At 42.3% G+C, this 25,042-nt stretch overlaps 2 protein-coding genes across 3 annotated transcripts in view; both read left to right on the forward strand.

The window, feature by feature from the left end:
- The window catches only part of UNC80 (unc-80 homolog, NALCN channel complex subunit), a 175,350-nt gene extending 155,383 nt beyond the window's left edge, over nucleotides 1-19,967 (forward strand). Inside the window, exons 56-64 of one of the 2 annotated variants that reach the window (XM_026647781.1) lie at nucleotides 101-285; nucleotides 2,935-3,100; nucleotides 4,413-4,592; nucleotides 7,645-7,783; nucleotides 9,846-9,902; nucleotides 15,644-15,725; nucleotides 16,199-16,310; nucleotides 17,484-17,695; nucleotides 18,979-19,967. In XM_026647781.1, coding sequence (XP_026503566.1) covers nucleotides 101-285; nucleotides 2,935-3,100; nucleotides 4,413-4,592; nucleotides 7,645-7,783; nucleotides 9,846-9,902; nucleotides 15,644-15,725; nucleotides 16,199-16,310; nucleotides 17,484-17,695; nucleotides 18,979-19,248 — 1,403 coding nt within the window. In that variant the 3' untranslated portion in view covers nucleotides 19,249-19,967. The remainder of the gene's footprint in view (nucleotides 1-100; nucleotides 286-2,934; nucleotides 3,101-4,412; nucleotides 4,593-7,644; nucleotides 7,784-9,845; nucleotides 9,903-15,643; nucleotides 15,726-16,198; nucleotides 16,311-17,483; nucleotides 17,696-18,978) is intronic. The other variant, XM_026647782.1, reaches the window with a different exon arrangement.
- A 4,848-nt stretch (nucleotides 19,968-24,815) lies between these two features.
- RPE (ribulose-5-phosphate-3-epimerase) overlaps nucleotides 24,816-25,042 on the forward strand; it is a 5,908-nt gene continuing 5,681 nt past the window's right edge. Inside the window, exon 1 of the mRNA XM_024210505.1 lies at nucleotides 24,816-24,952. Coding sequence (XP_024066273.1) covers nucleotides 24,831-24,952 — 122 coding nt within the window. The 5' untranslated portion in view covers nucleotides 24,816-24,830. The remainder of the gene's footprint in view (nucleotides 24,953-25,042) is intronic.

Below are 25,042 nucleotides of genomic sequence, written 5' to 3' on the forward strand. Positions count from 1 at the left end.
TACTGCACTGCTCGCTGCAAATACTCCAGCTGTTAAAGGCTGGAGTTAATGGCTCTGGCTCTGCAGCGCTTTACACGTGCTGGCGTTTGTTCCCCTGCAGCCCTGAAGGTGATCCTCGTGTGCTTTGAGCGCCAGCTTGGCAGCCAGTGGTACTGGCTGAGCCTGCAAGTCAAAGAGATGGCCCTGCGCAAGGTGGGAGGGCTGGCCCTCTGGGACTTCCTGGATTTTATTGTTCGCACCCGGATCCCTATTTTTGTGCTTCTGCGGCCCTTCATTCAGTGCAAGGTAACACTGGCTTTCTCCCTAGTATCAGCTGCTTCATTAGATAATATTTTTAGGCAAGACACCCCACACTGCCTTGCCAGGAGAATGTGACACGGGCTTTGGGGGCGACCGCAGTCTTGGGGAGAAGAGTATTTTTGCATAGGAAATGACCCCTGACTCCTGTGCTTTGTCTCGGAAGGATGGCTGGAGGCATTTCCGAGATCTTGGTTCTTTAGCAGACCTGTGTACAGACCCTCTTGCAGCTAAGGAGCATCCATCACGGTGGATTTTTAGGGGCAACTCAAAGAGTAAGTTATAATGATGGGAATTCTAATGCAGCGGATCCACAATGCCACACTGGTGCAGAATGAGACTCATCACCATCTCCTGAAATTCTCTTGGAACTTGGATAGGTTAATGATGATAGAATAGAATATTAGGGTTAGAAGGGACCTCAGGAGGTCATCTATTCCAACCCCCTGCTCAAAACAGGACCAATCCCCAGACAGATTTTTGCCCCAGATCCCTAAATGGCCCCCTCAAGGATTGAACTCATAACCCTGGGTTTAGCAGGCCAATGCTCAAACCACCGAGCTATCCCTCCCCCTGATAGTGTAATAATGGATATTAGAGTAAATGTAAATTATCCATCAACTCAACCTCCGCCGTCCGGCTGGGTGGTGGTTCTCTCAGGCAGACATATAGGCAGAGTAAAGGAAGCCTCCAGCATTCCACAAGCCAGGAAGATTTCTCATGGGCCAGCATTCAAGGTGCTAACGGGAATCCTTACACACTGGGCAGGCATTTCACCTTGCATTGTTAGGGCCTTATCCCACAAGGCACTGAGCATCCCCTGACTTCAAAGGTAATTGCAGGAACTTGGTCAACTCCTGGCATCAGAGCCTTAGAAAGGAGGTCACAAGTGGCCACTATTGAGGCGACTTTATATAAATTGGCTCAGCTTTGGGGCTAATGTTTGTATTAATTTCAGATTAGTGGTTACAGGTGTCGGATCTGTGTATGGAAAAATCCAAATGCTAGTCCCCCATAAACCCTGGCTTGCCAAATAATATGGTGAAGCCTGGGATTGGTAGAGAGATCTCATAAACCAGCTATCCCCTCATGAATTAATCTTGCATGAGGGACCTTCTGCCACCAACTCAAAGGCCTGTCTAATTCCTGGATGGCCCAGTGACAGAATGAGAAACATTTTAAAAGTGTTCAGGGGGACAGGCCAGAGGCCTTACAGTTGCCCCACTCTTTCCCCTGGCTCTTAGCAGTAACTGTCGAGGTCCGTGTCGGGCACACACTGGAGATCGGTGAAGGAGTGAGCTGCAATTCCCAGATACCCTGGTGACAGGGTTAGTTCTCTGCCCCAACCAATAAGAGTATGTCTTCACTGCAGCGTTAGCCCAGATGATCAGCACCTGACTTAGCCTAGCCCAGGTGTGAGCAGCCAAGCTGCATGGCACCACCCACATTACTGTGTGGTCACTGGTGCTGCACTCACCCTGGTGTGTCGCTGGGATTTCTGGGGGACGGCCCATGGTTCTTTGTGCTGCAGTGATTCTCTCCCAGTGGATTGTGGGAGAACTTGTCTGTCCGTTTTGGCACATGATGGAGAAATTATGGGAAGGTGCTGGATGACTGTTGGCACTCAAGTGGGTTAGCCTGCGTGCTCACTGCAAAAAGTGAGTGGGTTACCCACCTGAGTGAAAGCAGAATCAGGGTTTAGCACTATAGCCCAGGATGGGCCAGTTAACCTGGGTTGAAAGCACCAACCTCAGGTCAAAGGTTTTTGTGTGTGGATGGGAGCTGGGTTAGGAGCAATGCCCAAGTAAGCGCCCAGACTAACTCGGCAATGAACACAAGCCCTGAGAAACCAGGCCACTAGGGGGTGGTGTGGATCTAACGAACAGGATCTGGGATGGGTAGCAGGATGTATCAAGAGAATATTTTTTTTAAACGGGGTTGTTGGTTGGGTCGGGGGGAGAACCTTACACTGACTTTATCTGATGGGAAGCGCCTTCCCACTTTGTATTGGCTTTGAGCCATAAGCCAACACAGCTCTTGATAATGGACAGGCAGTTGGTGTGCCCAAGCTGCTACTACTTACGCTGACATGTATAGCTGGAGTCCCCATCATTGGAAGCCTCTAAAAACAAGTTGGACAAACACCTGTCAGGGTTGGTCTACTTGGTCCTGCCACAGCAAAGGGGTCTTGACTCGATGATCTCTCGAGGTCCCTCCCAGCCCCACCTTTCTATGATTGTAAGCTCTTTGGGGGCAGGGACTGTCTCTTATTGTGTGTAAATGTATTGCCTAGCACAAGGAAGCCCTGATATACTACTAATATATTAATAGCAACAGTGACTGGTTTCAATATACATTGAGTCAGATATGCATATTCCAAAAAGCGGAGAGAGAACCTGCGTGTTTGGTTGTGTTTTCACATGCAACTACAAAGCTCATCCCTAGCTGGATAACATCCCTCTGCTTGTTGCTGTAGCAACTTCTTACATACACGGACAAAAATCTGTAGGTGTACAAGCAGCCAGGGGACTGCGATGCCAGAGCACTCACAAGCTAGTTGGAAAGGGACAGAACGTTGTTTCTCTCTGATGCTGGGGTGTTCTTGTGCTAACAGGGGTTGTTGTGCCTCTCTGTCAGCTGCTGGCCCAACCCGCAGAGAATCACGAGGAGATGACTGCCCGACAACATATCGCTGACCAGCTAGAGAGGCGCTTCATACCACGCCCTCTGTGCAAGAGCTCCCTCATCACAGAATTCAACAGCGAGCTCAAGATCCTGAAGGAGGCAGTGCATAGTGGGTCAGGTAAGGCTGTCCTGGGAGGGGGAGGATGCTCGCACGCAGAGGAGAGAGGATTTCTTACCCCTCTGTGTGGGTACGTACGGCAAGAAACAATAATTTTGCCCATAGGATAGCCCTGTGTGTGAAACTTGATTTAATATATGGAAACTTAAATGCATAAAAATGTGCAGCTCCTCCTTCTACAACAAATACATGGAATTTACAAAAAACAGAAATGCACTGACAGCTTCGTCCTCTCTGCTGGGGTGCACAGCACACCAACAGCAGCAGGTGCTTTACGCATGGTAATTTTTTTTTTTTAAGTGAGTTTTGTGCTTGCAAAAGGTGCTGGCGTGGCAGCCCAGGAGACTGAAGCCCCTTCTTTATGAAAAGACGAGGTACATCATACAGAGCTCCCCCGTGCTGCCTCGTTAATGTGCCAGAACACACTGAGGGCAACAGGGTTGGTTTTCATGCCCTGTCAATCACTGCCCCATCAGCTGAGATAGACAACAAAAGTGCAAATTACTACCCATTGTAATGGCAGCCTTGTTACATTCACCTCTCCACTAACTAAACTAAGAACACCATCTCACTTCTCATATGCTTTCAGACAGCTGTCAGATGGTAGCCTCTTTTAGTCACTACTGACCAAAGTGCATTCTAACCAAGGCTGTAGAGGTGAAAATAGTTTTTAAATAGTCTAGATAGTCTTGGCTCCCCTCTTTTAGGATTAGCTACTTGTTTATTAGCAGCAGATATTTCTTTTCTTTTTTCCCTGTGAAAGGACAGCTGAGCATTTTTTGGCCCAAATCTATGCCTTGAAATCAACAGGAAAACTCCTGACCATTCATAAAGTGGCCACTTCTGCAAACTTTGTCCTTTGCTGTGTACATTTGCTGCCACTAGAGAGCAGTCATTACTTCCAGATTGTAGGAAACTTTATATCGAGTACTTTGTTCTTAGAAAGAAAGTAGCTCCACTTGTTTTGCCCCATAATAATGTGCCTTGCTTGCTAAACGTCGCAGAGAGGCAGTGAATATGGCAGTATGGCTCAGGGAGAAAATCGGGGGACATAAGAAATCTTTGCAGTGACAAAGGTTTCTTACAGGCTAGCTGAGCTAGTGCAGTTGTATTGATCTGGTGTCAAGTAAGCACAAGCAGTGGTAGAGTTCTCTTTCACAGCTGCTGCAGAAGGCCATTCGGCCCTCTGTCTTTCCCACTTCTCTTGCCTTTCCCATAAATCCAGGCTGAGGAAGACGCCCTCGCCCTACTGGGAACAATATTTCTTTCAGCATCGGAACTGACTCGGCTTTGTTTTTTCCACTCTGTGCAGCCTACCAAGGGAAGACCTCCATCAGCACCGTGGGCACTTCCACCTCTGCGTATCGCCTCAGCCTCGCTACCATGTCCCGCTCCAACACAGGCACCGGCACCGTCTGGGAGCAGGACAGCGAGCCTTCCCATCAGGCTTCGCAGGACACTCTGAGCCGCACGGATGAGGAGGATGAAGAAAGTATGTGGCTGCTGGGGCAGGATCAGAGTACAGTAGCAGCCCCTCATTGCCTAGGCCCAGCTCTGCTGTACAGGCAGAAGGGGGTGTTGTTTTGAGCAGTAGAATGATCAGCGACTCTTTACTGGATGAGGCCTTAATGCTGCAAGCCCTTGTTCTGTGCACAGCCGGGAGGAAAAGGTTGTTGCTCTCCAGCACACGTGTGAATAGAGGGCACATGTGGGCACACAGTTCAGTATTAGGGGTGGTCGCCACACTATGCAGTTGTTAATGTCAAGTCCTTACGTGCTTCCTTCCATACGCTTGAGCACAGGGCTGAGGAACGGTAGGGTGCAGGTATAGACTGTGAATAAAGCAGAAAAGACATGGGCAGTCCTCACAATGCTGATAAGGCATTTAGCTAAACAGTCCCCTCTTTGGCCTTAATCCTGCTACTAGGCAGGAGAAATTTGGTGGCTATGTAGCAGGCATCACATTGCAGCAGTATCAGCTTGCTATGCACTTCCTGCTCATCTCTGAACCACAGGCTCCTATGTGTACCTGTACCTGCACTATGTATGCTCAAGTCATGGCTAGTGTCTGTGCTGGTTGGGATGTCGGACCTACTCAAGCATTTGTGCGCATTTTGTAATACATTAGCTCAGTGGTTCCCAAACTTGTTCCGCCGCTTGTGCAGGGAAAGCCCCTGGCGGGCCAGGCCGATTTGTTTACCTGCCGCGTCTGCAGGTTCGGCCGATCGTGGCTCCCAGTGGCCACGGTTCGCTGCTCCAGGCCAATGGGAGCTGCAGGAAGCGGTGCGGGCTGAGGGACGTACTGGCCGTCGCTTCCAGCAGCTCCTTTTGGCCTGGAGCAGCGAACCGCGGCCACTGGGAGCTGCGATCGGCCGAACCTGCGGACGCAGCAGGTAAACAAACCGGCCCGGCCCGCCAAGGGCTTTCCCTGCACAAGCAGTGGAACAAGTTTGGGAACCACTGCATTAGCTGATTAACAGAGGACATCAAGCCTTAAGACTTCTGTCAGCCAATACTCCACTCCTTTATACCCAGTGATAGAGGCAGAAAAGGTTCTGAGTTGTATGAAACATCCTGGGGTCTCTTTGCAGAGAGGGTTTAGTTTTTTATAGTTTCTGTGGATTTGCACAGTCCAAGTTTCACTTTGAGTTTGAAGGGAAGCTCATTGAAACCACTGAGTTTGCCTGAATTAAGTTTTGATATCAGAAACGTCCAAGTTTTGCCTGGCTTCTTTCAAAACCATCAGCCAGGAGCCCCTCTCATCTCTATGCAGGAGGCTTGGGCTTCCTACTCCTGTAGCTTTTATTGTCTTTTGGTGGTACAGAGGTTGTCCTAATGGCTTGAAACCCTTGCCACTCACCTTTGGTGCTTGGGGACAACTGCCTTTTCCCAGAAAATATCAGACATGAGAGAGGCAATGGCCCTAGAACATGAAATGAAGTGTATGGGCTTGTTGTGTGGAGAAGGTGTCCCTAACAGAGTGAGTGCTCCTCCTGAAACTTGATGCATATGGATTTATTACAAAACATTGCACAGCTTGTGTCCTGGTTTCTACACACTGTAGTTGGTGACCATGATATCTTCTGGTGACAGTCTTGGATTCATTACAAGTGATTGCAAGCTGTGATTAGTAGATATCTTCCTGTTTGCCTAGGCCAGTAAAGATTCTAGAGCCAGCACTATCCCACCCCAGTCTGATTTAAAGCTGGCTGACATGCCAAAAGAAGCATGAGAGAGCCACCAAAATAACCCAAAGAAATGAACCTAAATTCTCCAGGGAAAATTAATTCTAAAAGCGAAGGTATTGAGGCAGTTTAGTTAATGGCATGTTGGAGGAACAACATACAGCATGAACCTTTCCATAAGTAGTATTTAAACTACTTGTTGGGTTGAAAATACTAGCAGGTCAAAAGTGATCATTTGATTAAAAGAATCCTCCAATGTTATAGGAGAGTTATTGTGTTTGTGTTACAAATACATAGACTTTTTTTTATCAAATAAATGCAGCAGCGTTGGTATAGCATTCAAATTCACATAATTAAATGCAGCAAAACTTCCACATCTTGGTGTTCATAAGAAGAAATTAAAACTTCAACAGCTTTCAGGTTCCCTTGTGATGTAAGTGAAAATATAGGTAGTTCTGGATTTATTTTTGAATGATACATGCCCTCTTTAAATGCAATTACAATATAAATATGTAATATTTTTTCCTAGAAACAGGAATTTATCAGAATATATTCACCCACAGATTATCTCAACATATCAAAATTAGAGCTGGTAAAAAAAGGGGGGGAAAGAAATATTACATGAAAATTTCTCCAGTTTTTATTTTGAAATGTAAAAAAAAATTTAAAATACAGAAAAATTTCAATGAATTTGTCCTCTGTTTTCAGACTAGCTATAGAGTTGGTCAGGTTTTTTTTTATTTCAAAATTTTGTTGAAAATTTCAACCAGCTCTAATCAAAATCAAACATATGTGACAGACTTATTTTGCGTAAGTTCACCCATATTGTTGTGAATATAAGATCAGCAATTTGAGAAAATACTGCATTTTGCAAGTTAGATGCTGTTGAGTCTGTACATCTCTTCCTCTTTCCTTTCATCTTTTAATAAGGTTGATTTTTCTGGCTCTTGAAATGTATTAATTTTTTTACGAGCAAAATGTCCAGTTATAGTTTTCATTCTCAAGAGGCATCATATTTTGTTGGACAACTTAAAAATAATAATTGTACTGTGGTAGCACCTACACACCCTGAACTCATTGTCCGAAACAATGTACAAATATATAACGGAGGGCTTGCAGTCTAAAGCCCTGAACTTGCAAACATTTATGCACGTTTTACTTTACTATGGCTACTTGTGGTAGAAAAGTTAAGCAGATGCACACATTTGCAGTGTTGGACCTGAGTGACTTAGAGAGTTCTGCGTGCACTAGCCATGAACATGGAACGGGATCTGGAATTACCTGGAAACTTTTAAATGTGTCATTGGGGTTTTGGATGAATTTTTTTCTTTTTTGGTCTCTTTCCCATGTCCTTTCTAGATGATTCAGTGAGCATACCCAGTGTGGTAAGTGAACAGGAAGCCTACCTTATGGGTGCCATTGGGAGGCGGCGGTTCTCCAGCCATATCTCCAGCATGTCTGCACCTCAGGCTGAGGTGGGCATGTTACCCAGCCAAAGGTAACAACATGTGCTTTTCACCTTTCCCACTCTGTTCTCCAGAGCAGACATTCCAAAGGTATATTGTGTGTAACAGCAGCAGGGTGAGGGTGGTAAATTCAGCACCTGAGTACTAAAAGGCTAATCATTCGGGTAGTCCCATTGATGTCAGTGCAAGTACTTGCTGCAGGTTAGAACATAATAGTTCTTCAATACAATGTATAATGCATAACCTTCATGAGAACCACATTTCATTGTTAGAAACGTTCCCGTCAGAAACTGACAGCATCTTTAGTGTTTCTCTGCTAATGCCATGCCGGTTGATGTGGTGGATTTCAAAGGTGTAGGCATGATTTCAGGGTGCAGAGTACACTTAGAGGTTTCCTTCTGAGCCAGAGTCCTGCATACAGCACTTAAAATGAGTAGGGAGAAAGCCCAAGGTGCTGGGAAAGTTTCCTCAGTACAATCTCAACCCCCAAGTCAGAACAAAAATTAGTTTTCCTCTGGACATTAGCTAATGGCAGAAAGAGAAGTGGGATTATTCTAAACCAGAAACTTCTCTGTCTGCTAGAGCTAATCTTGGAGGCCTCTTTTTAGAGTGAGAGAGAGAGAGAGAGGATTTGGGTATTGTACATTGCACTCATTAGTCAGGTGTGTGACATAGAAGCCAATGAACAGGAGATTTTTCCAATTAAATTCTGTTATTTTTCAGTAAACAATGTTTATTTCTTATTTATATGTGACATAGATTTGCAAAGAGCTCTGATAAAGGGTCAATGTATAGATTCATTTATGTCATTTTTTATAAACCTTGAAAATGTGAATTCTGCATTATCTTATGACTGGCCATTGTCCCTTTGCCCAGCCTTGTTTTTAATTCAGTTAGAAATCCCTCAGTGTATGGAGCATGTAACAGCTAAAAGGAACAGCTATAGTATATACCGGCAATGATAAGGGAGGTAATTGCTGAACTAGAAGCCACTCAAATTGTATCCCAGAGTTGCATAAAGGGTACTTGTGAGGACACCTTTAAACTCATTTCATTCCATTTCCTTAGTGTCTTTAAAATAAGTATATTTTACTGTAATTTTTTTCCTGTGGGCTGTGGTGCTTTTTAATTAGTGATGCTGAGAACAATAATGTAGTTTAATTGCAATATAGATTTGGACTGTTAGACTTTTTAAGCATGAAATCTACTGTGTAGGGTAGATACTTCATTGGCCCAGCAAGCATAATCCTTGTTCTCAACTGCATACCCATTTTTGTCATGGATGAGCAATGGTCTCTGGGATTTTTTGAGTGTATTACACATGTAAACTAATAAATGAACTAATAAATGTATAGTAATATTATTGCTTTCCTGCTGGTAATCCACCAGACCTCTTTCTACCTTTCATATTTCACATATGAGGGAACAGGATGGAATACTGCTGGTTGTTCCTGCTTGATGGGGGAAGTAGGCAGCAGTTGAGGCGGTGTGATTGGGTACAGATTTGCCAGTATACATTCCAGCTGTTTACTTACAGTTTCATTGCAATGCAAGATCATGCTTTCCAGCAGTTTGGCCTTTTAATGGCATCAGAACTAGAAAGTTGTTCTACAGCTCATGATAAGTGGATTAGCACTTCAAGGAGAACCCTGAATAAGTGAACTGATGGGGTGGTGGTAGGGGGAAGATCTTAAATGAAACTGGAAGTAAATAGAATACAATCAAAGGAAATACAGGCAATAAAATGGTTTGAAAACTTTCTAAGCCCCATCCTCCCCACCCCTTATTTGCACTAGAATCACACCTCAATGAGGTTCTTAGCTCATGCAAGGTATTGTATAGATTTGGAGGTCTCCATGTATCATAGCCTCCATTTTTAAATTGCTCCTTTTATCCAGAATTTGATTGATCAGATGTTCCTCTTTCAACGCCTTGAGTCATATGTTCTGATGAGCCAGTGCAAGACCAAATGATTTTACCGTCCTCCTTTTCTTTTCTTATTCCGTTGATATTTTTTTTCTTGAAAACAGAGACAGTTGCATGCTTTTTGCATTTTCTTTCCCTAAATGCTTCATCTCCCTGCCCCTCCTGCAGTGAACCTAATGTCCTCGATGACTCCCAGGGCCTGGCCGCTGAGGGCAGCCTCTCTAGGTACAGTGTCAACACTACCTGTCTGTCAGTGTCTGTGCTGGGAAATAATCAGTTCCCTCTATCCTCTGTCTCTCTTCCTCACCCTTTGTCTCTCTTTCCATGTCTGTCTCTTGTTGTTCATCGATACTCAGGCCTGCAAGTCAAAGGTGTAGTAACCCGACTTCAGTTTTCAGCGTTGATTGCCAACAGTTTTTAATTCCTAACAACTGAGGGAATTAAAAAAAGAAAAATCTTGCCAAGCCAAAATATTTGTCTGCCTGTTGTGGCTTTTTCCACTGCTAGCTATTGCTCTGAAGACCTAAGAAAGAAGCATTAGTATCACCACCGCATTAAATGTAACCTTTTATGAGCACCAGTTTGGGGACCTCCTTTTTAAAAAAATCTGTCCTTATATTAATCTCACAATATCACCATCAATAAACACTTTAATCATTATTATTTTCTTTACCATTCATTAATAATACTAATCCTGATAAGCCATGTTAAATACAGTTCCCTATGAATGCCTTTATAGGAATCCCCACTTATTACAAAGTGTTATCATTCTACAAACACTCGCCTTAGAGCTTTCAGGCAAATGCTATTAATCCTTATTTAAAATTGCCCTGACAGCCTCAGGGTCCAAGCTTTGCAACTAGCATTTCTTGTGAACAGGAGAGCTTAACAAACAGTGTTATTACTGTGCCTTTAAAATACATTGGTTGTAAGATTTTAAAAGGAGGACTGCACCTTTAACAGTCAGCTCAGCCATGTTAATCATTCTTCCTGGTGTACTACTGTGATCATACCTCTCAACTGATCCTCATGAGGTGGGAAAGCTCTCACTCATCACAAACTCCTTATTTCGTTCTGAGAGAGCATTCCCACATTCTGGGAGAATACAGTCTGCTCCCTTAAGTATACCACATCTCTCTTTGTTGTTTTATCACTCTTGCTTAAAGATGAGGCTGTGTTGAGAGGTATTCTTGTGAATTAATTTTGTTTTGTTTGAGATTTCTCCAGTTTTATTTTAATATTGAAAAATGGGGAATGAAGTCTGTTGTTGGATGTGTCATTTAGATCAACCCCATGATTCATGGTGTCACTTGTGTTTGTGTGCCCTTCCTTGATCAGTCTCTGATTGGTGGTAATGTGGAAGGTGTTGTAAAGAAAAGACATTGTCCTTTGGCCGTGGCAGGGATGTTACTGTATAGCAAAATGTATTATTCTGTGCAAAAAAGATGATTAAGAACATGGTCTTCTTGAGAGGCAACTGAGCAATAGTTCCGAAGCCTAGAAAAAAAAAATTCTCTATAGAGGAAGTTAAATGCATTCACTTTATTAGTGTGAAAACCTGATTACCTTTGGCAGATGACCTGCAGATTGAGTCACCTCCTAATGTAGATTGTGAAATGTCTTGACTCTGATAAACGGGAGTCAGGCTACACAGCAACTCTTGGTGACAAGTCCAGGAGTTTTATGACAGCTGAGCCAGCTGACAAGATCAATGTCAAAATAATTCATATTGATCTCTGAAGTCTAAACAGATGCACAGTGAGTTCCGTTAGCTACTAGTGCATCAACCTTTGCCCAGAACAGGACTTTGTATCTCCTGTACTGCGCTGGGTTACAGAGTTTCCGTAAAGGAGAAGATCAGTTGGCATGTTCGGTGAGGTAGATTTCTACAGAGAGACTATTTCTGATGGGGTTTCTTATTTTTTGAAGACACAGTCATAGACTTCTTTGTTTTAAAAAAGTGACACTTCTATTCCGCAGAACCTTAAAAGAGACTCAAGATAATTAACCTGATCTCTGTGAAAAGGCTACAATTATAGTTCTGTGTAAGATGAAAAAAAGCAACATTTTAGCTGTATTGTGTGTTCTTAAATGTGCAAATTGCATTCCTTCTGTAAAGGAGAGAAGCAATAGAACAGAGAGATAGTACAGCAGCTTATTGAGATCATTGTTGTAGCAGAGGATAAATACATTCTTCTATTCAGGAACACTAGTTTAAATAAAACAGGCCAAGATTTTTCTTTAGATATCTTTGATCTTCACTAGAGCACAGGGATAAAAAATGCTTAGGATAGCTTGCTGAATTCAGAAGCTGATATTTAGTCACAATCGATGGAATGAAACAAACAAAGAATAGAACATTATGGAAACCAGGAATTTCAAATAAATGAAAAGAACAATTATAAATAAAGACAAAAATAAAGTCTTTTTTCTTTTGTGCTTGTACCAATTAGAGTTACATCGGTAAACAGCAATGAACACAGGAAAAGAATAACATTCAGGTTCCCGAGATTATGCAGAAAGGGTGTGTGTGTGTATGTGGCGGGGGGGAACTATTTTATTTAGCATCATGATTTGTTGAGGTTATAACTTGAAAAAAGATGGAAGATTTTCCCAAAGCACAAGGGAAAAGAGAATGAGAACTTTCTATCATTGAAAGCTGATGCACAAAAAAATTCCATTTCAACATTTCTAATTATGCTTGTTTTAAATTAATCATGATCAGTAAGGAGAAGTAGAACAAATTAATATCAACAGGGCAAGTGTGGAGGAAATTTGACACTCTGTTGAAATCCCAGGCCTGGTGTCTTGAGACGTTCAGCAGGTGCATTCTTCCTGGATGTTATCTGAAGGCCTGGCAGGCACTAAAGTCCATTTAATACAGTTTAACAACTATTTGCTTGCTTTTTCTGGTTTTAGTTCTCCTCCCCCCCAACACACACTTTTATTTGTTGCATTATTTCTTGTTATTCATGAAAATAACATCATAAATGCCAACCTGACAATGCTTATTCCAGTATGTCCTGTGTGGTATGAAATTTTACACTGGCCTGACATTTGTTGTATGGTTGGCAATCATTTTTCATTAACAGCTTGTTTGTTTGTCTGTCTGTCTCTGTGCTAACCATGTAACATGATTATGGGGACATGGCCCCTTGTCATAGGTACCCAGTAGGTGACAGAGGAGCACTCTTGATGGACAGGAAAGTTTACAAGTGTGTTCTGCTCCAACAAATCAGGTTTATGTGCTCCAACAAAAATCCTCTAGTAGATGCCAGGTTCACAGGAGAAGTAGAATAAACTATGTCATGTGAAAATGGCATTGGATTTGATTCAAAGCAGTTCAGTAGAGTCCCCACAAACTGACCTCCCAAATATAATGATTGCTCCAAACCAAGAACAAAATAACAGTGCCCTCTTGGTCCTGTTTACTAGACAATGAAAGGCAGAAAAGAAGGGGAGGGTACTTACGGAGTCAACAGACCCTTTGGAACTAATTTTCACTGAAACCAGATTGTTGTTGCTATTCTGGAGAAGGAAAAAAACAACTATAATGGAATCATAACTATTTCAGGAAATTCAGTCACTCATCTTACACTTGCACTCTTTCTCTGTCTCTCTCTCTCTCTCTCTCAAAATGTGGGGTGAATCTGAGTATATAGGAAAGTAAAAAGGATGGGGAAGGGCCCTGTGCAGGTTTTTCTGCCAAATTCCACTGTTCACACTCCCCCACCTTTTACCTCCAATCTGCCGTTCACTAAACTCATTTCATATCTGGTGTAAGTGAGGCTTAAACCCAGGCCAACAGAGAGGAAAAGCAACTGAATCCAACCTTTCTGTCACTCATCTCTTTGTTTGTCTTTAATGCACAGATTAGTCCATGGAAATCATTTTTTCCTCATGTCTAACATACATGCAGTATGGTAACATCACACTCACAAGTATAATGAATGATCTTTACCTAATGAGTTTTTCAAGGTGTTTTCGTTATGTTCGCTTTTTGACATGCTTGTTCCATTGCTGTCATAGATTATTTACATTTAACATAATTTTAGTCTTTCTGACAGAGGTCGGTCTCCCCATTCATAGAACTAAACATCATCATCTTTCCTCAGAAACTGTAATAACAGTCTTACTATAACTCAATGATATTTAGCCACTGGGTTGAACAGAAACTTTTTATTGCACCATTTTAAATATATATTCTGCAGCCTCTTTAGAAACAAATTGAGGTTCAGTATTTTATCTATTTAAAGGAAGTATTTACATGTTAATCTCTATCTCTGAGTCTCTAAATATTTGCTGGAGCCAAGTACCCAAGTAATTCTAGAAGCAGAAAATTAACAGAATGTATAAATATAATGTCAAGCTGTCTGGATTTCTTATGTGAGGAAAAATGTAAATTCAGCCTATTTGTCTTGATACCCTTGAGGATGTCTCACTTTTGGAGTCTACTGCAGTCTAAGCAGTTGTATGTGCTGCAGGGCCATTGTCTGGGTCAAGAATGTAATGCTGACAGCTAGCAGTAGCTTGCGGGATCATGCAGTTCATAGGGGTATAGTCTCCTCTTGACATTTAGAATGTTTCATTGTAAATCAGATTAAACTGTGCTGAGTATTTGCTCTAGAGGATGGTGATCTCTTTTGAAAGGGTTGTTCAAGAGAGAAAGGACCCAAATATACATTATTTTCTGGTGTTGAGCTAACCCACTCTCCTGGTCATGCTGTTGTAATGAACCCACAGAAGTATTAGCTTTGTCTTTTTCTCCTCCAGTCCTGGTAAGGCTCTGTGTCAAATCACACCTCCCTAGAGGCTCTGACCTCTTCCCAAGGAAGATCCAAGAAAGCCCCGGAAAACTGAGAAGAAAGGGAATGTTCTTTTTCTTAGATTAAGACATGCCGACGCCAGAACGTACTGCACTACTGAATATTCAGCAGTGCATACTAAATAATCTTAGAAGCTGCTTAATTGGGACGCATGCCTTAATGGTTCGGATTTGTCCCAAGTAGGCAGCTGTTCCTTTGGAAAGAAGTTCATCTAAGTGTTACTTACCATTGCAACCATACCTGTCTCCGATTCAGCTCACTCACCTAAAACATTTGTGACCATTGCCTGCTAATGAGTAACTCTAATTGTGATTGAACTGGGAGGAATAATACAGTATTGTGAAAAGGACTGAGGGGAAGAACAATCAGCCACACATATCAGGTTAACAGAGGAATTAGTTGAACAGTAACATAGACTACTTTACAGCATTTAGCAGTTTTTTCTATTGTTAAAGTGCCTTTACTTTTAACTTTTAGTTATTCAGATTTCGTTGACAACCTATTAAGTCCTAAAAGAATACTGTAGATTTGTTTTTATATTTAATTGTATTTATTTTGCTCATTAGCCACAAGGAGACTTGAGGCTGCAAACATGCCGAATGCACCCTGTTTGCATAAGTCATGCACCCTTTATGTGAATGGAACCTTTGTCAGTTGTGTTGGTTTTTCATTTTTGTTTATTTAAATGACATTGAAACCAAAAGACAAAACTGAGGTGAGGCTTTGGAATCCATTTGGGAGAAATAGCCTGTGTAATTACCCTCACCAAAAAACAAAAGGAGATAATAAAATGGCATTCTTGCCTTTTGTCTGTGGAGGCCAGTGTGACAAAGGACACAGAGAAGTGGGTATTGCAGAATAGGATGCATCAATCAATGACTGAAAACTGAAAATCTCAATTTTTACAGCTCTGTGCTACCTGTGCGTGGCCTAGTCCTGAATACCATGATTCCTACTCCCATCCCCTTCCCAAACCCTGGAAGCTGCAACCCAACAGATCCTTTCCCCCATCCTTCAAAGACGATGCTTCTGTCTTTGAAGTGACTGTGCCATTAGTGTTTTTTAGTCATGATTGCCAGGGATTATTCTAATCAGCCACTGTACTTCTATGGTTGTGCTAATAGTGTCAACACTTAACAGGGTAGCAAGCGTGCAGAGTGAACCTGGACAACAGAATCTTCTTCTTCAGCAACCACTAGGAAGGAAGAGAGGCCTCCGGCAGGTAAGATCACAGGAAGAAGTGAACATGACAATTTTAATTTGTTGCAGTCCATTTGCTGCTGAGATCTTCTATCTTCTGTTCATCTTGTCCAGAACGTATACAGCATCATAATCCTCTGAATTAGCAGGAAGTGCTTGGGCAAGCTGAACCGTTCAGGTCTGCCAAACCACCAAGCAAGAAGTTATGCTTCATTTCAAATCCCCAAATCCTTTCCCCTATTGCTATATTATTTGAACAAAGGTCATTGCATTAAAATTGAATTGGTATGAAGTGCATTATTTCATCACCTGCTTTTATACTACACTGATGTCTAAATTAAAGATGCCAAAACATGTATACCCACAAAAAGAAAAATTGGTGGCTATATATAAGAGAATGGCATAAATGATATGACTTAGTCACATAAAGGTGAATATTTCAGTTGTACATTAGTGTCTCCTTGGTCTAACTTTACTCTGCTTTGTGTACCTTAGCTACGAAGACCTCTTCTCTCACGTCAGAAGACCCAAACTGAACCTCGTAGCCGTCACGGGGCTCGACTTTCAACTACTCGTCGAAGTATACAGCCAAAAACAAAACCAAGTGGTGAGGCAACTTCTGCTTTTCCACAGCTGGCATCTAATATTTTAAAGTAGGAGCTACTAGGTTTTGTTTTTCCTTCTAAGACAGGTTACTGTGTGTGAAGTGTACATAGGTGTGCTTTCTGTAGACTGTTCTTAAGAGAAGTTCTGGGTAGTTTGGGGGGATTGGTAATGGGATGTATAGCTTTTTATCAGTTCACGTCTAGCCCTGGTAGGTAGCAATTGGCAATTATCAGCCAGTTGCTTTTCAGTAGTCCATGTGATGTGAATTTTAGTGGTTTCAGTCTAGTTTCTGGAGGACAGACACCACATCAGAAAAAAACACTTCCACAAAATTTGTAGTTTCTCCAAAGGCCGACATCTGAATGGACATAGACATTGAATTATCTTCCCACCCACAGATAGAGGATTTAAGAGTCAGGTGTCCTCCACCGAGAATGCCCTGTCAACAGCACTGAGATGTGCAACGCTAGAGATTGCTAGTGAGAATGCCTCTGCCGACAACTGGTGTCCTAGTAGAACACAGAAAGAGAAAGTGTCTCAAATAGTGAGGACCTAAACTATACAGGACTTTAAAGACTGAATGTAGAAGCAAATAGGGGAGCCAATTCAGTCTTTGGCACACTGGTGCTATGTTCTTTTTGTGGCTAACATTGCTAATTAGGGCATACCGTTGTTGAATTCTGCACCTCCTGAAGCGTCCAAGTGGTTTTCAAGGGAAGCCTGTGCAGAGCACGTTGGTTAGTGATCTAGCAGGCAGCACTTTTCCTTGCGTTAGTGAATCAGGATGGTCCTAAGAGGAGCAGTGCTGCAGGAGATGTGCTACAACCTAAATCTTTGGCCATAATTAAAAACAAGATTTTGCCTGCTCTTTACTCCCGCTTGGTGGCCTTTTAGGTAAGGCTCAGAAATAGGAGTCAAAAGCCCTGGATTGTATTCTCAGATCTCCTACAGACTTCCTATCCAGCCTTTGGCAAGTCACTTAACCATTTGTGCCTCAGTTTCCTCATCTAAATAAGGATCATAATAGCTAATTCACATGGCAGTTATGAATATATGTAAATCACTTTGGGATGAAAGACACCATACAAACATAAAAGCATTTGTTATATTCCGATATTTTTTTCTAAATTGGAGTAATTTTGTATTTATCTTTCCTCACTTTCTGGTCCCGCAGTGGATCAAAAGCGATCAGTGACTTTCACTGAAACTCAGCCAGAGGCAACAACATCTTCAGCCACAGATGCTACACCGGTCCCAGCCCTGCAACCTAGCTGCAGCAGAAGCAGCCCTGCAGAAGTCAGCCAGCCGGAAGCTGTGAATAAACCTGTGCTGACCTCCTCACCTGCCATTGTTGTCGCTGATCTCCATAGCCAAACCACCAGCCAGGTAACTCATCTGACAAGTCAGAAAGTAGGTTCGCTGCTCCAATCTCTAGTGGGTACATGCATATGCAGTGCCTCTCTACTTAGTGATTTAAGCTGCTGAAAAAATAGTGAAAATGGCTAACGATCTCACTTTTGGCCGTAAAGAGAAGTGGTTGGTGTGTGAAGACTGCAGAGTCTGTTTTCTTTACAGTGAGGTGGTTGCCCATGCCACTTCTTGTTTAAATTGCTAGCTCCCAGATCTTTGTGTTGATTCTCTTTCCTTCCATTTCCATTGGCACTTCACCACTGCATGTCCTTAGCTTGACTGATCCTATGTCTTCCTTCTCCTGTCTGTATAGATCTTTTCTCTCACATCCTTCTACACCAGTGAAAGTTTTAATTCAACTCTCTCCTCAGCTACATTGTTCTCTGAGGAATGATCTGTGGTGGGGGTTGGGGTAGGGTAGACTGATGCATCAGTATGGAAGGATTCCTACCAAAAACACATGACTGCATTAGCAAAGATACCAGACTTTGAGTATGTCAATACTGTAATCAGGGTATGTGATTGCAGCACGTGTAGACGTACCTGAGTTAATGTTAATCTAGCTAGCATGAGTGCCAGTAGCCGTGGAGCCGTGGCACATGGGCTTCAGCATGGACTAGTCACCCAAGTAAGTATCCAGGGTCCAGGACAGGGTTGTAGAGTGCAGGCTGAGACTCATGCCACTACACCTTCACTGCTATTGGTATTCACACTAGCTAGAGTAAATCATATATCTAATTGCAGTAGGATACCTTTAGAAAGAAGCTCTTTGTCGTGCACTGACTGCTGGAAAAAGTAGGTGTTAGACATCACTGATGGGTGGAGGATGGTGTGTGAGAAAATTACAAATTGTAATCCAGAATTTAGAGCCAGCCCAATGAGACGAAGTTCTCTTTTCTGATGTCTCTTTATTTGGTTCCCCAGGGGGACACATCCTTGGCTATGAGCAGAAGAGATAGAAAAACCCATTTTGGAAAAGTTATTAAAAGAATTTCAAATTGCAGTGTCCTCTTAAGCAATGTTATCTTTGTAGTTTCCACTACAAATTTCACCAGCCAGAAAAAAATTAACTGTTTTTGCATAAAATTTTAGGGTTTTGTACCTTTAAACATTTCAAATAAACCAAGGGGCAGTTACGGTTTAGCCTTTATTAGTTAACAGATCTGAATATATTTTGCACACATTGGTTTTTATTCTCCCTCCCACCCCCTTCTCTTCCCATGAGTTGGAGCCTGACCGCAAGCTCTCCTTGATTTCAGAGTGAGGCGCTTCCCACTGAGAAGGAAAAAGAAACAGAGGAGGATTTGGAGCCCCGGCCAGCACAAGCACATAGTACCCCACCCACACAGCTCTCTGATACAGAGGACTTTGCAGGCCTTGAGACAACCAGCTTACTGCAACATGGAGACACTGTCCTTCACATCAGCGAGGACAATGGGATGGAGAATCCCCTCCTTACCAGCCACTTCAGCTTCACGCATGTTGAGCTTGGTGAGACTGATGTTGACTTAGATGAGTCCCATGTTTAAATGTCGGGGAACTGCATTAGCATGGGAGGAGAGAGAATGTAGAGTTTTGGTAGAGAAACTGTTTCTTCTCTATAGAGTTTCTTGATAACTATTGATGAACTAATCAGAAAGAGCACTTTATAGCCAACAAGGGAAAATATCTAACAACCTATTTGCTACAGATTGGCAAATATGTTTTAGAAAACAAGCTAAGCCTTTTTGGCAAATCTAATTTGGTTCAGGGCAGACTGCAAAGACCAGAAGAGAATTCTAAACAATTCTGCAGCCACATATCTGTTTCCCAAAATCTTGATCTGCCAGAAATCTACTGCAGTCTGCAGCTGCTCCAGTAAAATGCATTAGTTTAATATAGTAGACTGAAAAAACCCAACCTTTTTGAGGTTAGCCACTTTAACACTGCCCCCCAAAGTTTATTTTTGTAATTTCAGAAGGGTTATATAGTATCTGAATCAAAGACTCGCATGACTGAATATTGGCAGTCAAAATGCTGACAATGAATATCGAACTAAAGATTGTTTTAAATAAACAGGCCCGTGACTGTGTTTTCTAATCCCCATAGCAATGGCACATACCATTGAATGATTAGAAAGATATTTTTTGGCACTGCAGACTTTAGCAGTGTTTACTTTTGTCTGTTGGTTTCATTGCACTCTGTAAGATAATACCCTAGTGCTAGAAAAATAGTCATTCTGTGTAAAACTGAATACACTACATACTACAGGAAAGAATGCACATGCTGTGCTCAAAGATAGATGGGTGGGCGGGAGTGGTCTGTAGATGACATAAATGGTACTATCTATTCTGCTTAAATATATTAAGCAATTTATGTAAAAAACACAGCTAGAATGTGTGGACTTTCTAGTACAGGGCAACAACTTAATTGATGCAAATATCTACTCTGTATGCACTTGGAAATGTATATTTTAAGTAACGTATATAATCCATATTTTCACATTCCTGTAAACTAGGAATGGATATTGCAGAGAATAGACCTGATGAAAGAATATATTTTCTGCACACGGAGATTGTATTTAAAAAGGCGCCATTCTATGTGGGTATATGAATATGCACTAATTATGACTCTGCATGTGTAGATATAAATGCATAAGATTTATATGTATATCACGTCCCCTTTGGGAATTGACTGAAGTCGTGGGTGAGTTACGATCTGTGTTTCAAGCTCATGGGATTAAATTGAAACTGGACTTTAGTCATTGACATATGGGAAAGCTGCAGAATAGCTGTGAGGCATACTGTGAAGTTGCAACCAATGTCCATATTTACGTGTGTGTTTGTGTGTTCACATAATACATTTTCAACTAACCTTGGTAGAATGAGATATGAGACCAGGGGTCGGCAACCTTTCAGAAGTGTTGTGCCGAGTCTTCATTTATTCACTCTAATTTAAGGTTTCGCGTGCCAGTAATACATTTTAACGTTTTTAGAAGGTCTCTTTCTATAAGTCTATAATATATAACTAAACAATTGTTGTATGTAAAGTAAATAAGGATTTTAAAATGTTTAAGAAGCTTCATTTAAAATTAAATTAAAATGCAGAGCCCCCCAGATCGGTGGCCAGGACCTGGGCAGTGTGAGTGTCACTGAAAATCAGCTCGCGTGCCACCTTCGGTACACGTGCTATAGGTTGCCAACCCCTGTATTAGACCTTATAATTGGGGCATTATTATGCATAGAAAAGTTATTTTTGATCACTTTTAGAGCTTTCTAAAATGTACTACTTACAATCTTTTTGACCTTTCAATCTGGACTCATGGTATTAAGACAACATGATTTTAGAGTTAAAATGATATGACCAAAAACAAAACAAAACCCACACCAAGCAAACAACACCACCACTATATTTTTTTAAATAACTATTTTTTTCTAAAACCATTTTTCTGTAAAACACTGTCATACACAGCCTATACGCTGGTCTGGTGCAATATTACAAGTTTTATTGGCATTAATTTAAGATCAACTCCAGAACTGACTGGTGGCTTCGGTAATTTCAACCAATCAAACCTTTATACCTCACCATCATGTATCCTCTACATATACATATGAGTCAGTAGAAGCCCTGTGTGCACATCAGAGTACAGAATTGGGTCCTATATATTATTCTCACACACACACACACACACACACGTACGTACAACGGACACCTTAGCAACAACAAAATGTATTCTTTTCTCAAGCTTGTCTATCTAGGCCCCAGTCCAGAGGTGTTGAGCACCCTCTACTACTGTTGCCTTCATTGAGAGTTAAAGGCACTTTGCACCTCATAGGAAGTGCTAGTCACCTTGCAGGATTAAGCCCTTGCTGTACAGTGGGCAATCTGAAAGTGGTTTGTGGTCAAAAAAGTGTCTATGTAAAAATGGCACCTTGCTCAGCACAGATCATGGGTATTCTGAATGATAGCTGCTTATATCGCTGACTTAAATATATCTGACTACTTCTTATGTCTCTCAGCACTACAGAGCCTGCACTGGATTCTTTCCTAGTGTTGGCATCATCAAAAGAATTATTAATTACGTCCCGCATGTGGAATTGCTATTATTAACGATGACTCACAAATCAGAAAGAACACCGCTTCACTTTCAGATCCCAGTTTGGGTTAACTGGCAGTTGGAGGGGGAAATATTTTATTCATAAACGAAGTAAATTTGATATAGAAATGGCTGAGAGGCAATAAACATGGAACCCCATGTTGAATTTTGTAGTCACTTTTTCACTGATAATATACTTTAAAAGGAAGCATTTACATTAATGTGAGATAGATGCCTGCCATGGTATTCTAATCTAATTATAGAAAAATAACTGTGATTTACTACAATAAATTCAATATTTGTGATAAATGTTTCCATTAAGGTTGCCCACTGTTACAAGCTGAATCCATCTTAGCAAGCCATAGCAAGGACTAAAAATGCCTCTTTTTGAAGTCCACCCTCCAACCAAACAAGTGCAGTGTATAAATGAAGATTACATTATTCAGGTGGCCCAGGAAAGGGCTATAATTTCATTAGGTAGTTATAAAGACAGGCTGATCAGTCTGTATACTTATACATTTTACTTTCATATTGGTTGCACTTAATATTGTATTAATAAGGTGCATAAACATGTAATTTAGCAGAGTTTGTGCATTTTTCCAGTATCTCTATAAAGTGACTGGTATATTTCTGCTGTGAAGGAAAATTATGCTGCTTAATTAGTGTTTGAGGCCTTAAGTGCATGTCAAACGTCTGGCCCTTACAAATGTCTCTCAGTGTTTGGTTCTGTTGTGTTGCCTCGAAGTTTTAAACTAATTTGCAGTTGTCAAAAGGATTAAAGATAGAAAAGTCTGTTCACGCTGATCATGTTCAACAAATAGTAATTAAAAGACAAGGCTCTGTTTAATCCTATTGTACAACATTAGACAAGTCTCCCTTTTTAAAAAGCACTGTATCCTGCTATATGAGATTACTTTGCTCTGTTGCCAACAAAGTTTGTTATAATTTAATATGTTTATCTGTCATCTTTTAATATGTGCCGCGCTAGAACTTGCCATACATCCCCCACCCCCGCCTTTTAAAAAGGGGGGATCATTGTACTGGGAACTTTCGGTGTGATCCACTTGTTGTGTGCATTTGTGTCCTCTTAATATGACCTTAACTGTGCTGAATGTCTAGGTGTATTTATATGTACATGTATGTGCATAAGAATGTCACAGGCTGTATTTGAAATAATACTATTGCCTAGATTTTTGAAGGAAAGAAAATTGTGTTCCAGAAGGAAAACATGATGTAGGTTTGAAAATGATCTTATCAATTTGTTTGGAAGTTCAAAAAACATCAAAACTAGAAACTCTTGTTGAGTCGAAACCCTAAAACCAAGTATAAGTTTATAAATGGTGTAGTTCCCTCCCAATCTCCAAATAAGGGCATTCTCTTTGAAATTTGAACAAATCTTAAGCTTTAGCAAAGTGTTTTTTGACTTCCCATTACCAAAGAAATGTTTAGAAGGAAAGAAACAAAATATCAGAGAAGAAACCAATTACAATAGACCAACCTTCACAACCAAGTGGATATGTGATTTAAAATATTATCTCAGGGCAGTTAAGTAGGATATTACATTCTCATTTGCATTTTCTGTTGTATTGGGAAGTAGTCAAGTCTTGCACTGAAAGGAAGGCAATCTTGCTGTGCCAAACAGAGAATAGAGTTTATTTGAAGCAAGTGAGATTTGAGGGCTTAAGGCAAATTCGTTACATAGAACTGGATAAAAACATGTCAAATTATATAATTTCCCCACATTACAACTGTGTAATTCATTTTAAGAATCAATGCAACTGGAGAACAAAAATCCCCATTAGTAAAATGAAAGCCCTTTAAAAATAATTTGAAGGATTACAGACCCAAAATCTTATAGATCTAAAATGAGAAAACCATCTACTGTACTTCCCAAAAGTACCTAATAGCAAAGTCTGTGATGTGTACCAAGTGACCAAAGACCAGGGATAAAATATAAATAATAGAGATGTCTGAATTATGTTTATGAAAGAGATTATAAGAGTTTAATGTTTGAATATGCACAAATAATAAAATATATCACAAATATTTAATGTGGTGTGAGATTTTTCTTAGGCCTTACCATGGCTACTTCTTCCAGAGAGGGCCTCCATCTTTCCAAACTTTGTCTTTGCTGGAGCTGACATTCTCTGATAAACTTTTCTTCCTGCAATTCCCTCCAAATGCTCCACAGCTAACAACCACTGTGGTGTATTTGCCACGTTTGGAGGCCTGGCCATCATTTATTGCACTCATATATTACACTTCTGAATGGGTTACTTTGGAAGTCAAGCTAATACTCCCCCTTTCTTTTATTTTTCCTAAATATTTGACTGTCTCTTCCTAAACTGATGATACCCCATCATTCCGGTAGGTATAAACCTCTGCTTTGGCCTACGTGAGATACAAAGCTGGGTGAAAGCGGCTGGCTCGGCACGGTGCGCCGGAACTCAGGGAAGGGTGAGTTTAGTTGATGACAGTCTCGCTGGAACTTGGTGACTCGATGGCGGGAGGCATTATGCCATGGAAGCCGATGCCTGACTTCCGTCCAGGCAAGCTGCAGGTGCTACCTTCACGAAGGAGGATCAGCAGCAGGGCCACGCTGGGCCCGACCCAGGGTCCAGCAAGGACAGGGTCCCGCCAGCAGCCGGAGCCAGGGGCTGCAGAGGGAGTGACCAGAGCAGGCAGCCAGGCTCAGGGCACCAGCCTGGGCCAGCTGTGTGCCCTGTGCTGCGGGCAGGGCTCGCCTCTCCCCCTCCCGCCCATCATGGTCTTTGCACCGCCCCTCAGGGGGCGGGTCTCCAGCGCTGCCCCGCCCCCTGGCGCCGGGAGGGACGCCAAAGGCTGATGAGGCGCGCCTGCGCCACCCTTTCCCCAGGCACCGCGTTGCATTGTGGGGCGCGTAGTCCCTGCCGTTCTGCGAGCCGCGGGCGGCGGCGGCAGAAGAACTACACGTCCCAGCATCCCCGGGGAGGGGGTTGTGGCGTCCCTCAGGCTGTCGCGCCTGCGCCTCGCTCAGTTCCCGGTGGCGGGGCGGCCATGGCGTCGGGTTGCCGGATCGGCCCGTCCATCCTCAACAGCGACCTGGCGGCGCTGGGCGCCGAGTGCGGCCGCATGCTGGACTCCGGGGCGGACTACCTGCACCTGGACGTGATGGACGGGTAACTGCCGCCGCGCGGCGCGCGCGCTTCCGCCTCGGGGCCGGCTCGAGCCCGAGCCCCGCCCCCCGGAGCCCGGCCCGGGGCGGCTGC

The sequence above is a fragment of the Terrapene carolina genome, unplaced genomic scaffold, assembly GCF_002925995.2.
Source record: "Terrapene carolina triunguis isolate 2854851 unplaced genomic scaffold, T_m_triunguis-2.0 Scaffold62, whole genome shotgun sequence".
In the NCBI taxonomy this organism is placed as follows: Eukaryota; Metazoa; Chordata; order Testudines; family Emydidae; genus Terrapene; species Terrapene triunguis.